This window comes from Balaenoptera acutorostrata, chromosome 5 (genome assembly GCF_949987535.1).
Source record: "Balaenoptera acutorostrata chromosome 5, mBalAcu1.1, whole genome shotgun sequence".
NCBI lineage: Eukaryota > Metazoa > Chordata > Mammalia > Artiodactyla > Balaenopteridae > Balaenoptera > Balaenoptera acutorostrata.
Window position 1 is genome coordinate 26,618,741 of NC_080068.1, and position 16,475 is coordinate 26,635,215.

Consider the following 16,475-nt stretch of genomic DNA (forward strand, 5'->3'; position numbering starts at 1 on the left):
TGCACATGTGGAATTAAAGCTTCAGTTGTTTTTGTAAAGTTACTAAATATGTTCACATTTTAAGTGGGCCTGCTGGTATTACTTCTAACTCCAATAAAACTCCTTTCCCTTCTTGTTTGCATACATGATCTATATTTGAGTGCAGCAGAGGATTTTTCAGTTAAAGTCACAGATGAGATCGCTCTCTTTTTAATGGTTAACAGCCCCTCAGTAATGATAATGATTGGATTTAGACCTCACATTCATTTCCTTGTATGATGGATTTTCAGCTAAAATAATTTAAGTGGTTGTATAATCTTTGTGTTGATGTTGTTCTTTTGCCTGCTACCTTTTCAGTTTAGAATTTGGGGGGATATAAAGGCAGATTTCTGTCTCCATTGGTTGCCTGTACAGATTAAGCAGATCTGAAAGACTACAAGTAGGTGTTCTTCTGTCTCTTTTTGTTTTCTTTATAATTGTCCGATTTTGCAAAGGATATGAGATGCCCTCTTAGTGCGTTCTCCGGTTAAGGAATGTGAGTGTGTAATTTTTGGAAGCACTTTTGGGGGTGGTTAGAGTTGAGAACCCCCAAAATAAGAATTTGTCATGCTCAAGTGTCCCAGATTAGCTTTGCAAATTTTAAGGCAAGGAGTCTGGTCCATCTGTCCACCTTAGACTGATTCTTATCATCTGGGAGCCAGTCAGCTCTGGGAAGTAGATAGGTTTTGTCTGCTTTAGAATATTAATTCAGTAATCTACTGAGTTATTTGAGTTTGCCAGTACTCCACTAGGCTTTGGGCATTAATTCAACCGATACATATTAGGTGTCCAGTTAGGCAGACAGATGAGAGGTATTATAGACAGGGAACTGAGCATCTAGTGAGAGAAGAGTCATACCCAAAATAATTCATTACAGTTGATAAGTGCAAGTTAGACATATATGTATGTACATATATGTGTTCACATTTTTTAATATAAATCATACTTGAACATATATTAAAGTGTTAATATATAACATTAAGGTATAATTTTATATATTAAAGTATGATACTGTGGGGGTGTGTAAATACAGTTTTTGCCCTCATAGAGCTTAAGTCAGTCTAGTAGGAGAGACAGGCAAATAATCTAGGAATTATAATACCAGTTGTTAGGTGCTCCGCTAAAAGAAAAAAAAAAAGCATAGATAGCAGCTGATTTCATCTCAGGAGGATCAGGAAAAGCCTAGGTAGTTTTAAATGGCTCTGTGACTATAACTGATACTGTACTGAGAACTTTATTTTTGTCCTTAGTGGAACATCTTCATTGGCATTAGTAGTCAGAATCAGTTACAATGCCTGTTTTCACTTCATAAACTTAATAGTATAGGGAGGGGGAAAGTTTCAAAACTTGAAAGCCGCCTTTTCAGTGGCAAAACTCCCAAATTCTTATAAAACAGATTAGAAGTATATTTGCCTTGAGTGAAGCTCTCAATTTGTGAACTTGTAATCTTCACAATATCCATAAAAGGGGAAGTTGTAAGAAAATTAATAATATGATTAATCAAATTTGATGTATATAAGCTGAGTTGGTTACCAAGAGTAGCTATGCTAATCACAGATCATTTTTATCTGTTCATTAAAATAAGTCCCTAAGGACTTCAGTTTGCTGAAGTCAAAATACTTCAGTTTGCTGAAGTCAAAATACTTCAGTTTAAATACTTTTAAATTTAGTTCCTGATCTATATCTAAATTCAATTGTGCTTATTTTTTCAATTCTATAATTTAGATGTTTTTACAAGTTCATCCTGGCCATCTCCCAAATAACCACAGTTAGAAATGTCTTACTAGACTGTGTTGGAGACTTGAGTTTCTTGGAATAAATCAGTGAAAGATGAGCAATCCTTCATTGTGTAGTATCAAGGAGCCACACAAATAGTTTTATTTTGCTCTATAATTTTGGTTTTTGAAGCATAGTAGCAAAACTGCAAAAAGCCTTTAAAAGCCAACCATTGTATTTCCCTATTCATTTGTAGTAGCTGACTTTGCTAGATGCCTTCTTCAAAATTCCACATATTTAAAGCTTTGTATCAAATTCTAAACTGCAGAGAACTGCTGTTATCCTTTGTGATCACATTCATACAGTTCAATATGACAAGGGGAATATCAAAATGTCTTTGTTCTTCCATTAACTTTACTACCTGCTTTATATTCTCCTGCTTCCTCCACTCACTGTATAATAAGGGCTTTTGTCTTTACCTAGATCTGTCCCCTGAGCCCTGTGTTCTTCCCTTTTCAGACAGCCGAATATGCTCCCACTCTTGGCGTAAAATTAATAACATGAAATGATTTTTCACTAAAACTAGTTTCAGGGTAGACGTGGGAAGAAATAGACTATGCTTGGTATTACAGCCTGAGAACATAACTATCCCCAATCCCTAGGAGAATAACTAATTTTCTCCTGAAAACAAAAGGAAAGGGGAAAATTCTGACCTGTGTTTTGATTCCGGGAACCTCTCAAAATATCATTACCATGTTATTTCCGCTGCCCCAGGTGACCATTGCTATTATTGAATACTCAGAATGCTGGCAGGCTGAATCTGTTTTTCAATTCTAGCTTATTGCACTGTGTGTGGTTCCTATGAATGCTTTTATTTAGTAGACTTGAGACCAAGAAACTAATTTCTTTTGTTTTTCTTGGAAATGTGCAGATTTATTTTTGTTTCTACACGAGGTGGAAGCTGTAAAATCTGCTAAACAAGTGCCAGGAAACTCAGCCTTAGGGCTGAACGCAGCTAACTTGGTGCAGAGGCTCCTGGTCTCATTTTAGGTGCAAGTTTACAAAGTTGCCTCTTAATCACTTGAGTTGCTTTTCTCAAAATGCCCAGATAATACTGGCTTTAAAAAAAAGTGTGATTCTCTGATAGTCTTCCTTTTAGAAAAGTAGGTAAACTAATGTGAGAATATACACACGCTGCCATTCCTGCAAAGCAGTGCTTCTTAATTAGGGAACTTAAATTTCTTTTTATTTACTTTTTTATGCAGGTATAACTTATTACTGTGCAAGGCACAGATCGTAAGTTTACAGTTCAATATAGTTTTATATATCCATTCTGTATCTATACATAGAAATCTGTGAAACCGCCACTCAAATCAAGAAATGGAACAATTCCAGTCCCCTAGGTTTTCTCACGTTTCTTCCCAGTAAACACCCAGAAAAAAGTTCAAATGTAACCATTATTTTGCTTCTATCACCATAGATTAGTTTTCCCTATACTTGAACTTTACACAAACAAAACCATTGAGTCTGGCTTCTTTTTTCCAATAGTAAGTCTGTGAGATCCATCTATGTTGCATGTCGCGGGAGTTCAGCATCCTATGTAGCATTCCACTGTGTGCATATATCGTAAATTACTGATCTATTCAAATGTTGATAGACATTTGGCTTGTTTCCAGTTTTTAGTTAATACAAATAAAGCTGCTGTGAACATTTTTACATCTGTCCTTTGATGGACATGAACACTTTGCTCTTTGGTATATATACCCATGAGTAGAATTGCTGCAGTTCATCATAGGATATATATTTTTAGTTTTAGTAGATTTGTTAGTAGCTTTAGTTTTCCAAAGTTATTGTGTCAATTGCTTTCCTACCAGCAGCATATAAAATTTCTAGTTACTCTACATTACCAGCATTTGGTGTTGTGGGTCGTTAATTTTAGCCATTCTAGTGAGTGTGTATCTCATTGTGGTCTTACTTTGCATTTTCCTGAGGACCAATCCAACCAGAGTCTGTTCTGTTCTGTTTTGTCTTCTTTTGTTTTATCACACATTTTCAAGCTACTGCCCCTGAGATCTTGATTCATTGAGTCTCCTGAGGTGAGGCCCAGGCACCTAGATTTCTCAAATACCCAACAAGTGATTCTGATGCCAAGATACCATGACACCTCTGGATGAAAATTAAATCATTTGTCAGCACTAAGGGTTTGTTTTAAAAGTCTCCAAGAATGTTTTCACACGCTATTAAGGAGATAGATGGTCATGACAAATAAGAAGATTGGACTCTGATGAAAGGTCTTCGATTTTTGATTAAATAATTTGAAGACATTTCAGGTTGCTTCAGTGAAAATTGTGACTACCACTCTTTCTTGTTTGTATCCATTTGATAAATTTACCCTTATAAAATGTTCTTCCATAAAGAAGGGTATGTTCGGAAGTGAGAAGGTGGCAATTTTTTTTTAACTGCTCTTTTTACTTTATTTTATATTTTATTTTTTTTGGCCACACCGCGCAGCATGTGGGATCTTAGTTCCCTGACCAGGAATCGAACTGGCACCCCTGCATTGGAAGGCTGAGTTTGTTTTTTTTTTTTAACTTAATTTTTTTTTTTTTGCTGTGTTGGGTCTTCGTTGCTGCGCGCCGGCTTTCTCTAGCTGTGGCGAGCGGGGGCTACTCTTCCTCGTGGTGTGCAGGCTTCTCTTGTTGCGGAGCACGGGCTTTAGGCACGCAGGCTTTTTTTTTTTTTTATAAATTTATTTATTTAGTTAGTTTTGGCTCTGTTGGGTCTTCGTTTCTGTGCGAGGGCTTTCTCTAGTTGTGGCAAGCGGGGGCCACTCTTCATTGCGGTGCGCGGGCCTCTCACTATCGCGGCCTCTCTTGTTGCGGAGCACAGGCTCCAGACGCGCAGGCTCAGTAGTTGTGGCTCACGGGCCTAGTTGCTCCGTGGCATGTGGGATCTTCCCAGACCAGGGCTCGAACCCGTGTCCCCTGCATTGGCAGGCAGACTCTCAACCACTGCGCCACCAGGGAAGCCCGGCACGCAGGCTTTAGTAGTTGCAGCACACAGGCTCAGTAGTGGAGGCACGTGGGCCCTAGAATGCACGAGCTTCAGCAGTTGTGGCTCGCAGGCTCTAGAGCACAGGCTCAGTAGTTGTGGCACATGGGCTTAGTTGCTCCGCGGCATGTGAGATCTTCCCGGACCAGAGACTGAACCCGTGTCCCCTGCATTGGCAGGTGGATTCTTAACCACTGCGCCAGCAGGGAAGTCCCAAAGGCGGAGTTTTAGCCACTGGACCGCTGGGGAAGTACAAGACGGCCATTTTAGCATTAATAGTAATGCATACTCTTTGTGGACTCTTATTTGCTAGGTTAGTTAGATATAAATCACATAAATCTATTTGAAATGCTTCTCTTTACAGAAAAAAAAAAAAAAATCTACAACAGACCTGGTAAATCAGGAATCAGTAGGTATAGAGCGACCTTGACCTATTTACCTTTAATTGTGAACATAAAGGGAAAACTTTTGCAATAGCAACAAACAAATGTTCTGTCAACAAATGTAGCCCATCTTGGGAGGAAAGGATCTCATCTGGTCTCCTGACAGGAAGTGAGCAACACCCCAGTTTTATTACCACATGCTCAGGAAGGGTATGTCAGTAGTTTCAAAATCAGAGGATCTTAGCACATCAACTTTGAAATAGTCTACCTTACCCATAATAAAGAGTAAGATTGCTTCCCTGGGCTTAAGCACGTGTACCATTTGATTTAAAAAATATTATTTTGAATATTTCAAGGCATTGGCTGGGCACCCCAGCTTGTATGAGGGACACTTAACTCCAGAGCGTTATGCTTGCAAATGGGATAAAGCTGTGCATTAAGGTAGGGATCGTGTGAACCAATCTATTATTTGTGGCTCCCCTCACAGAACAATCTACTCCTCTTCACTGAAAACTCGTTCAGGCTTTCCTTTGCAGTACTTATTAGCTTTCTAAGTAAAATTAAATTAAGAGTTTGCTGCAGCAGCTTATTAGGCCTTTAGTGGATGCTGATTATCATCTTCATGCCTTCTGAATTAAGAGGCAGGAAATTATTTTACACGCAGAAGCACACCCTATGCTGATGTTTGGTTCTCAGAAACTTGATACCAGCATTACTTAGAAAGAGCAGTAAGTCAGAAACCCAAGTGAGGCAGAAAGCAATAAACATGGTCTGCTCAACTACTTGTAGGGTAGAATGGGGGCTAATCCCATGTCTTTCTAAGGTTGAAGAGAAGTTTCTTCTTTCAGACCAGTTGGTTAACTTTGGCTAGAAGTTTTATGTTGAAGACTATTTAGATACCATGCCATGCTGGCATTAAAATCACAGAGTTAAGGATATAGTCAAATTACCATGAGTAGAATCATCCCAAACACTCAAACTTTGAAGATGGTGCATTATCTGAGCCCAAGGTGGTAAAGCAGTGTCCCCTTCCCTTTTAAAGTCCTTTGTGTGTCATGTTGTTTGGAACGGTTGGGCTTGCTGTTCATGGCTATTTGAAGGTCTTTTCTTCCATGAGCTTGCTAGTGAACGTAATGGAGGTTTCTCTCTAGTTCTTGCCTCTGAGAAGTATACATAAGTCTTCCCATATTGTGAACAAGATTTTTTTGTTAAAAAAGGAACCTTTGACTGGAATGGCGAACCTGAGCACCAGGAGATGAGAAATGAGGTGCGTTTTAGAAACCTTTCCCGATCACACGGTGTACCATCCTCTGGGTTTCCCATGCATGTTTTCGCTGTAGGAAGATTCCCTTGAAGCTGGAGATTTGGGACCCATGGAATGGGTACCACGCAGTATTACTTTAAAGGGTCTGCGTTTGCTAACCCAACCTCACCAATCCTCTCAGCCCCAAGAGTGTCCAGCCTTATGTCTCATCCAGCTGTGGGTCTAGATATGGTCAATCCAGGTTGCTTCACAGCCCCTTAACGAACTTTGTACGAATTTCTCTCTCTTTCACTGTCTTTGTTGGGATTTTTTTTTGTAATTTATTTTTCTAATGGGGTTTAGCTGATTTTCACTGCTGTGTTTATGCCGCTTTACACCCTCTTGATTCACTTACAGAGAGAAATCAATACATAGGTTTTAAGATTCTTACTAGTCAGATATATTCTTGTGTGGTGAATAGGGGGTGTTGAGTCCAGTTCACTGAGCAAGGAGCAGGTCTTGTCTGTGACATATTTGGTTTATGGAACGGTATCTGTGCTAATATCAAACCCTTGTTTTCTGCCCCACCCCACCTCACCTTTCCCGTTAAGCAGCCATAGTGTGTTTTCTAAATGTGTGACTCTGTTCTGTTTTGTAATTCAGGTCATGTGTAGCGATTTTTACATTCCCTCTATAACTGATATCTTATGATAAAAAAAAAAAGGAACCTTTGAATCCCAGTCCTTTTGTCAGAAAATGGAGAGGCTCTTGCAGCTATAAAAGAGTAAAACACTTGCATCATTCACAGGTGGCAGAAATGGAAGGTTAAAAATGAGATAGTCAAAAAAAAAAAAAAATGAGATAGTCCCATTGTGTTAATAAAACAAGGCCAAACAAAAGTGATTGCTTGGCTGGGTGACTTTTTTCCCATTTAAGATGAATCACTCAGTTCGTTTAATATATAGCCATCCAGTTTAGAAAAAGTACTAAAGGAAAAGTGTATCTATAAAAACAATGACTTGAGAAAGAAAAAAAAAAACCCCGCCTGGAAAAGTTATTTTAGGAATTACAGTGGAAAACTAGAATTCATACTATTTTATACAGTAAAGTTTTTCCAGTGTTTAGTTTGATTTTGTTTGGTCAGAGCTAAACATTGAACTGGATTATACAATTTTACCATATCTCTGTGGTAGAAGAAAGAAGTATATAAAATATACTTGTGAATACACTCTGTAGGCTACACAGAATACAGCAACTACTTTGTGATTCCTCTGCTTTTTTTTTCTCCTCAGTGTTGTATGTATTTTTCTTAAGGTCTTTAAAGGGTAAATATTTTTCATAGTTCTCTAAAGTTTAACACTCCACAAGGATTTACTCTGAGTCACTGATTAATCTATGGCATTTCACATCCCCTTAGATAAATCTGTTTATATTTGTTTCAAAATCAAAACAGTAAAACATTTCATAGGGTATGTTATAAACACTATTTATAACCAGCATCAATTAGACAGGATGAGGTATTTATGAGTTCCTGCGAAATTATGCCATTATCTTGTATAAATGTCGAAAAATTAATTTTTTCTTTTCTCACCATCGTCTGTTCTGGCCTTTCATAAATAAGAAAGAATGAATTAATTAATTTCTGTCATAAAGTGTTAGCTTTTGTTAGATGAGCTTGTGTGAAGACTTGACATTGCGTGCAGCATAACAAAGCTAGAACATTAGAAATTAGCTCAACTTCTCCTTAACTCAGGCCAAAGTCTCCAACAGAAAGAAATTTTCATACTCGGTTAGCATCTAGCAGGCCTCACAGATTTCTGGAAGAGCAAATTCCAAACTGCACATGCAGGTGAAGGGGTCTTGCAGATTGGGGATTGTTTTCACCTCTTCCAACCTGGTATAGAGAAAGTGCTAAGTGAGTTTCTGTTGGGTGAATGGAGTATTTTTCGAGCATCTGCCCCAGGAGTTCTGATCCTTTTTGTTTGCTTTGGGGACCCACAATTAAAGATAAACTAATTAAAGATAGCCATACTCACATGTTATCATTCAAGCTTTACCATTAGGATAATGAGCTTCTCTGCCTAGGAGGAAGAGTTTTGAAATGAGCTACATAAACTTGGCTGTAGTGCGTATGTGGATGTTAATGTTGAATACATAAAGACCTCATCAAAAGCACATGGACTTATTCTGTAGAATCTAGAGAAGAGAGCGCAAACATTTCGCTCTTCCCTGGGGAATTGACAGGCCAAATGACCTGCCTGTTATTCTATTCTATAGAACATATTAAGTCTTCTTACCACTTTTTAGCATCGTTAGGTACTGTTTTGTTGTGAAAAATCTCAGTTTCAACCCAGCCTTTTCTGTTCTAATATAAACAGACAATAAACAGATTTGTTTATTCGAATATGAGCATTTACCTTTTTTTTCTGGATTTATAGCCCCGTATTCCTAACCAGACTAACAGAATTTTTCTTCTGGGCCCTCAAGAATTTCCTTGGTTGTGTCAGTGAGATTTTATTTCTAGGCTTTCAACTTGTTTTCAAATTACTTCATTCTACACAATTTAGCTACTTTCATATGTCTTCTCAGAATGTAGTTAAATGCTTAATAAATTACTTCTTTACCTGCTGCCTTCTTTACCTTCTTTACCTTTTGCATGAAAATACTACAGAAATCCGATAATGGCAAATGAGGCTATGAGCCAAGGGAAGAGGTGATGCCTTAAAGAAAAACTCTTTCCTTAAATGTGAATCCTGGAGTTAGACATATTTCTCCCTAGTCGGTGGCTAAGAAGTAGAAAGAAAAGAATGAACAGCAAGATAAACATGGGGTAAAGAGCTGGCTCTGGTACACACAGCACCATGGGCCCGTAGATACCACATAATAAAATGGGTCTCCTTGGGAGGTTGGCTTGGCTTAGAAAGTGCTTTATTATCATGGGAAAAAAGTCTGCTGCTACTTGTGCTAACATCTCCATTCCCAGTAACCTCAAAACCAAAGAGTGTTCAAGGCAACGTTAACCAAGGCTTTTTTTTTTTTTTTTTTTTTGGCGCACCCTGAGGCTTGCGGGATCTTAGTTCCCCCACCAGGGATCGGACCTGGGCCCCGGCAGTGAAAGCGCCAAGTCCTAACCAGTGGACCGCCAGGGAATTCCCATCCGTGGCTTTTTTAGAGCCCCTGGAAGAAAGAACCCTACCCTTCAGATCTCTTTAACGAGAACCAATAATTTTCTGTGTCAGCGTTGCCATTTAGGTAGTACGTATTTTAACTGACATTGTCCTGGTTTATCCTGTCTCCGTGTGTTTAAACGATTTATCTCCAAACTTTCCAGTAGCTGGTCACAAAGCACCGAGCTGATCTCCCTGTGCTATGCGGCTGCTATCTGAGGGATAGGGAGGGTGGGAGGGAGATGCAAGAGGGAGGGGATATGGGGATATATGTATATGTATAGCTGATTCACTTTGTTATACAGCAGAAACTAACACCACATTGTAAAGCAATTACACCCCAATGAAGATGTTAAAAAAAAAAATGGGATAGACAGTGATGGTCACACTTGGGTGTTGCAGATCCCGTGAAGCCACCTGGCAGCTCCTTACCAGCACCAGCTGATTTACCGCTGGCGCTAAATACAGCACCACCGTCCACCCAGGGGGATGCCTCCTCAGCTGCGCCACCTCCTCCGTATCAGCTAATTAGCCTTCCACCACACCTGGAAACCCTTGGCATCCAGGAGGATCCTCAGGACTACCTCTTGCTAATCAACTGTCAAAGCAAGAAGCCTGAACCCACCAGGTAAACCACCTGCGTCTGTGTGCGTGTACGTGAATACCCTTAGGCATTCTTACCTTTAAACTTTTGTAACCCTGATTAAAAGTTACCACCTATAGAAGCGCATCTTTTAGGCTTATAATTCAGGTTGATGTTCCTCCACGAGTGATTTCTGATATTCAGGAGATTTTATTGGAGAAGCACACTGTCTATCATTTTTGGCAAAGAACACGTGCGCCTTCATGGCTCTTTTGGAAATCTGTCTCCTGTGTCTTAGTCCTTGTTACAGATTCACAGTGTTAACTTTGCTTAACAGATTTCACTGATTTATAAATGGTGATCTTGCTCCATTTCTTGTGTGATTGTAAACCAGCCAAGGGTCATCTTTTGTTTCTGAAGAAGGAGAGGAATACCTACTGCTAGAAGATTTTGAAAGCAAAACGATCCCATTGCAGTGAGTGTGTTGTGGTTGTTTTGGATCTGTGTGAGAAATTAATCGTACAGGTAAAATCCCAATATAGCAAATCCTATGGAATAAACAAATCAGATGTTCGTGAAATTTGATGAAATCAAATACATTGCTAAAAACTTTGAAACTTTCAAATCTTCACACCTAGCGATGAAGCAGAGCTTACCACATGCCTTGACTTTGCAGATTTTTAAGTAGAATGAAGTCTGTGGATTTCAGTACTTGACCAAAGATGTCATAAAACTTTGCCGAATCCTTGGTTTCCCTGTCATCTTGATCTCTGCTCCCATACCCCTCTTTTCTTCTAAGCTATAAGATATTTTAATTTAATCGTTCTTCTCATTTGATGTTGAATAATTGGAAGACTGGAGGTAACGGTGAGAACTGAGCCAGAAATTGATGATCACAAGGCCTGTCATACCATTAATAGCTATGTGACAACTAGTGATATGGGGTATATTTATTATCTTAATTTGCAATTTCAAGGAGGGAGGTGAATTGCATTGAAATATAAAAGTTTTTTTTTAAACAGGGATATTAGATTCAAGCATTATTTTTATAAAAATAAGTTTTTTTTCATGTTCAAAGTGACTGTTACTGGGCTAAAGGATCATACAAAACCCTTGTTCAAAAATTTTTGTATAGAATTTGTTAAGATCCACAAATTAGTTTCTGTGAACCATTCCCTGAGATAGTGGAAATAGCTCACAAACCTTCCAAAGATGAGTTTCTATATATTTGTTGTAATGGGATTTTACCTGTAAAAGTAAAAAAAAAAAAAAAAAAAAAAAAAAAAAAAAAAAAAAAAAAAGAAGGAAAAATTATAAATCAACACTAGTTAATATCAAATTCTAACTTGATTTTTGCTTGTTTGCTGTGAGAATTTAAAATTATACACTCGCAACGTTGTTGCATATGCTACTAATAACTAAGATTTTATTTTAGGGAGCTCCACAATTATTTTTCCATCTCAGCTTTTCAAAAGCCAACAGCTAAGTGACAGTTTTCAGTCCATTTTCTTTTTATATAGTGTCTTTCATTGATCTCATTGGTATCATAGCTTTCCTACTGTAGTAGAAATTATGCTCAAAATCATTACTCAGATATATTTTGTATCTGTATTTTGCAAAAGTGACAGTTAAATAGCAAATATTCGTGAAGTACCCACTGAGGTCCCACTGTTTCGCTAGGTGCTATGAAGGTACAAACTAATTACATAAGATACAGCCCCCTTAAATTCAGTCACCTTCAGAGTTTAAAAGTAAAGCTTGTGAAGGAATCAAAACATGCAAGCATGAAGTGCTTATAGATGAAGGCAAGATGTGAGCATTGCCTTGCAAACGCCCGTTCATCCTGCAGTCCTCAGCTCAGACATCTCCTCCAAGGAGGCATTCCACTAAACTCCCAGGCTGTGTTAAATGCCTCTCTGGGTTTTCAGAGAATCCTGGTTGTACCCCCATGTCTCTGTTTTATTGGGTTGGCCAAAAAGTGCCTTTGGTTTTTTAAGTAAAACTAAAAGACACATTTTTCATTTTTACCAAGAGCTTTATTGAACAACATATTCACCCTTTTGTTCCACTATCTTCTGCCATTTTTCAGGCAACTTCATAATTCCATCTTCCCAAAACTTTTTATCTTTTTGAGCAAAGAACTATTCCAGGTGCCTTTTACAGTCTTCCAGGGAATTGAAAATTTTTCCATTAAGAGAATTTTGTAAAGACCGAAATAAATGGAAATCCGAAGGTGCAATGTCTGGTGAACATGGCGGATGAGTCAGAACTTCCCAGCCAAGCTGTAACAGCTTGTTTTTGCCTGGTCATCAAAGAAACATGCAGTCTTGCGTTACCCTGATGGAAGATTATGCGTTTTCTGTTGTCTAATTCTGGACGCTTTTCCTCAAGTGCTGCTTTCAGTTGGTCTAATTGGGAGCATTACTTGTTGGAATTAATCGTGTGGTTTTCCAGAAGGAGCTCATAACAGAGGACTCCCTTCCAATCCCACCATATACACAACATCACCTTCTTTGCATGAATACTGGCCTTTGGTGTGCTTGGTGGTGGTTCATTTCACTTGCCCCATGCTCTCTTCCATTTCACATTATTTTACAGTATCCACTTTTCATCACCCGTCACAATTTGTTTTAAAAACGGAACATATTCATTATGTTTAAGTAGAGAACTGCATATGGAAATACGCAGTTCTCAAGAAGGTTTTCTACACTTAATTTATGTGGAATCCAAACCTCAAAGCGATTAAAACATAACCAAGCTGGCACAAATGATTTTCAACGCTTGATTTGGATATTTTGGGTACGTCAGCTATCTCCCAAGTGGTATAACGTTGATTGTTCTCAGTTAATGTCTCGATTTGATCGCTATCAACTTCAACTGGTCTACCTGACTGTGGAGCATCGTCCAGTGAGAAATCTCTAGCACGAAACTTCGCAAACCACTTTTGACACGTTCGATCTGTCATAGCACCTTCTCCATACACTACACAAATCTTTCTTTGTGTTTCAGTTGCGTTTTTACCTTTCTTGAAATAATAAAGCATAATATGCTGAAAATGTTGCTTTTTCCTTCCATTTTCAATATTAAAATGGCTACACAAAAATTCACCAATTTTGATGTCTTTTTTTAAATGCACGCTGATATGACAGCTGTCACATACAGTCCAGCAAAACTGTTTCAAATGAAGTTAAAGACAACTAAGTGCTACTAGAGCCATCTTACGGAAAAAGCGGAACGAACCTTTTGGCCAGCCCAGTCTCACAGAATTGGAAATAGCTTGATAACTTTATGTATTCTCCACTAAACTCTAAGCTAGTCAAAGACAGGGAACTTAGTACTCATTGTACTTCTAGCTTCTTCTTAACTTCACGTTTGAATTAAATCAGGTATAAATTTTTAGAATATGTGTTAGAAATTCCTAGAAAGGTCAGTGCAAGTGTTTTTGAGAGGGAGGGTGAGATACCTCATAGGAGGAGTAGCCTCAGTGCCAAGTGGAGTTGTTTGTGGGCTTTTTGTAGTTCCTACAGCCTGTAGGAACGCTTAAAGGGATTTTCTCTGAATAGGTGAGTGCCCTGAGAACCATGTTTTGGAAATATTGATCTTCTAGCAGTCCTGGTCCTATGGATGGTACGATAGGTTGGAAGAGGGAGAAGCTAGAGGAAAGAAGTTTGCTGAGGGAGAGGTCCGTGGTGTAGATCTCAGCAGAGATACGGACATGAACTTGGGGTGGTGACAGTGGGAACAGAGTGGGGGAATAGGCGCTTGGCTAGAAAGAAGGACTTTGTGCCCAAGTGATGGTGGTGATCATAGAGAATGAATCAAAGTTGATTGGATTTTGAGTTTAGAGAATCTGGGATATAAAGACATTTCTTTTCATGGCAAGTCAGAAAGGACCACCAATTTGAGAAGTAAGTTGAGTTTAGTTTGGTACACATGAGCAAGGGAACACTGGGATAACCAAGTAGCAATACGTTTGAACCATTTGTAAATACAGGACTCGGAGTTTGGTGAGAAGATGGCAGTTGTCAGCATTCAGTAGAAGGGGAAGTTACGGGAAAGGAGGATTTTTTTTTTTTTTTTTTAGGAGGATTTTTTGATGGTGTGTGCTATAAAGACTTAGAGGACTGATTTCTGATGGCCATTTCCAGGTTGGAGAGACAGGAAGAAAGAGGCAGTCAGTGAAACAAGGGCATAATCAGTGAGGAAGAAGGAAAGTCAGGATATTGCAATAAAGGTCCTCTGATAGTAGTGGGGGAGAGTTTCAGTGAATAAATGCAATACACAGCGCCAGATGTTACCAAGAAATCAGGGAGATATGCCCTTTAAAAAAAAAAACTAAAAAAAAAAAAAAAAACTATCACAAGTTATTTTTTTTTAATATTAAGTTTAAATTCCTACAGGACTTTGGACAACACACATAGGTAGTTAAGGTATCTTGTTTAGCATTAAGGAAGGACAAGCGTTCTGGTATTGGTAGCTTCATTTTGACTTATTCCCAAATTTCGTGATACCACAAAATACAGAGACCAAAAATGTACCCAAAGCATAAAATACACTCTAATGAGATTTCTCAAGGTGAAGTATTGTTCGGAGTTGGCTAACTCCTTGCCTTGTATTTTGATTCTTTTCATAGTATTGGCTAAATATTTGTTAAAGAAAATAAATAGAAAGGAAGATACACAAAACCTATCAAGTTGCCACCTCCTTGTATGACACATTGAATGTATTCAATACCAGGTAATCATTAGACTTTTCATTTTACAGAACAACAGAGTTGCCACAGGTGGGCTAAAGAGCAGTGGATCACCTTGATAAACTGTTGGCACGAGGTTTTTGCATGCTTTTCAGAGGAAGTGCTTTTCCTGGTGTCTTGTGCCTTAATTATTTACCTTCCTCCAAGTTTTGTACCTTTCTAATTCCAGTGCTTCAGGGATTGTGGTTTTACGTGTGGATATACTAGGTGGAGGTGGGCGGTGTGGACAGGTACAGAACGAGATTAGGGAGAATGCTTTTGGTTTTGTGGTGGCGGTTTTGTTATCTGGTGTATAATCATAAAAACTCAGGAACATTCGTGCTTTCAATCAGATGGGTCACACACACCAAAAACTTGAATGAAAAAAGCCATGGAGTTTGATTGCTAAGCTAGAAATATATTTATTAAAATGTAGTCTTCGGTCTTCACCGTGTTTTCTGTCATTAACAATTCTTATTTAGAACGCACGCTGATTCTGCGAAATCCACCCCTTCGGAGACAGACTGCAATGATAACGTCCCTGCTCATAAAAATCCTGCTTCCTCCCAGAGCAAACATGGAGTGAATGGCTTTTTCCAGCAGCAGATGATGTATGACTCTCCACCGTCTCGGGCTGCATCCGTTTCCGTAGACTCCAGCCTTTATAACCTGCCCAGAAGTCACTCCCACGACGTCTTACCAAAGGTGTCTCCTTCAAGTACCGAAGCTGACGGAGAGCTCTATGTTTTTAATACCCCATCCGGGACCTCGAGTGTAGAGCCTCAAATGAGGCATGTATCTATTAGTTATGACATTCCTCCAACACCTGGTAATACTTATCAGATTCCACGAACATTTCCAGAAGGAACCTTGGGGCAGACGTCAAAGCTAGACACTATTCCAGATATTCCTCCACCTCGGCCACCGAAACCGCATCCGGCTCATGACCGATCTCCTGTGGACACGTGTAGCATCACACGCACAGCCTCTGACACTGACAGTAGTTACTGTATCCCGACAGCAGGGGTGCCTCCGTCCCGTAGTAATACCATTTCCACTGTGGATTTGAACAAATTGCGAAAAGGTCAGCTCCAGTTGGCTTTTCCTGGCTTAGAGGTTAATGATAGAAAATCTCTTTTTCTGAGTATTTGTTCTTGGACGCTTAGTGTGACATTAAACGGCAGTCCCTTTTTTCTTCAGCGCTGCAGTTACCCACTCAGGTAGCGAAGCTGTCAGAGCCTCATTAGATCCCAGGAAGTGTGTTTGTGCAGGCAGCGTGTGCCTGTGTACAGGCTGTGGTGGAAGGGAGAAAGACGAGGAGTTTTTCATCCCTAAGAAGTATGGCCTTAGTAATACTTCCCTGCCTCAGGGAGTGTGCACCGCTCTCTCTCACTTCCTCTACATCCTGGGTGAGCAGACCCGATGGGGCAGAGGCACAGGAAATGGACCAGCCACAAAGCCTTTCCCAGTCATACCCTTTCCCGTATTTGTGTCCTATTACGGCCGCTTCTGTGTCACATCTGTTGGGCTCTGTTTCCTTCCTTCCCAGATCAACAGTTTTTACGTTATGTCTACCAGGTGA

The 16,475-nt window shown here is 39.3% G+C and overlaps 1 protein-coding gene across 5 annotated transcripts in view; it reads left to right on the forward strand.

Moving 5' to 3' along the window:
• Positions 1-16,475, forward strand: part of GAB1 (GRB2 associated binding protein 1) — a 125,284-nt gene that overhangs the window by 86,171 nt on the left and 22,638 nt on the right. For 3 of the 5 annotated variants that reach the window (XM_007189353.2, XM_007189355.2, XM_057547516.1), the window contains exons 3-5: positions 9,981-10,206; positions 10,556-10,636; positions 15,376-15,977. In XM_007189353.2, the coding sequence (XP_007189415.2) occupies positions 9,981-10,206; positions 10,556-10,636; positions 15,376-15,977 (909 nt within the window). The remainder of the gene's footprint in view (positions 1-9,980; positions 10,207-10,555; positions 10,637-15,375; positions 15,978-16,475) is intronic. The other 2 variants (XM_007189354.2, XM_007189356.2) reach the window with 1 other exon arrangement.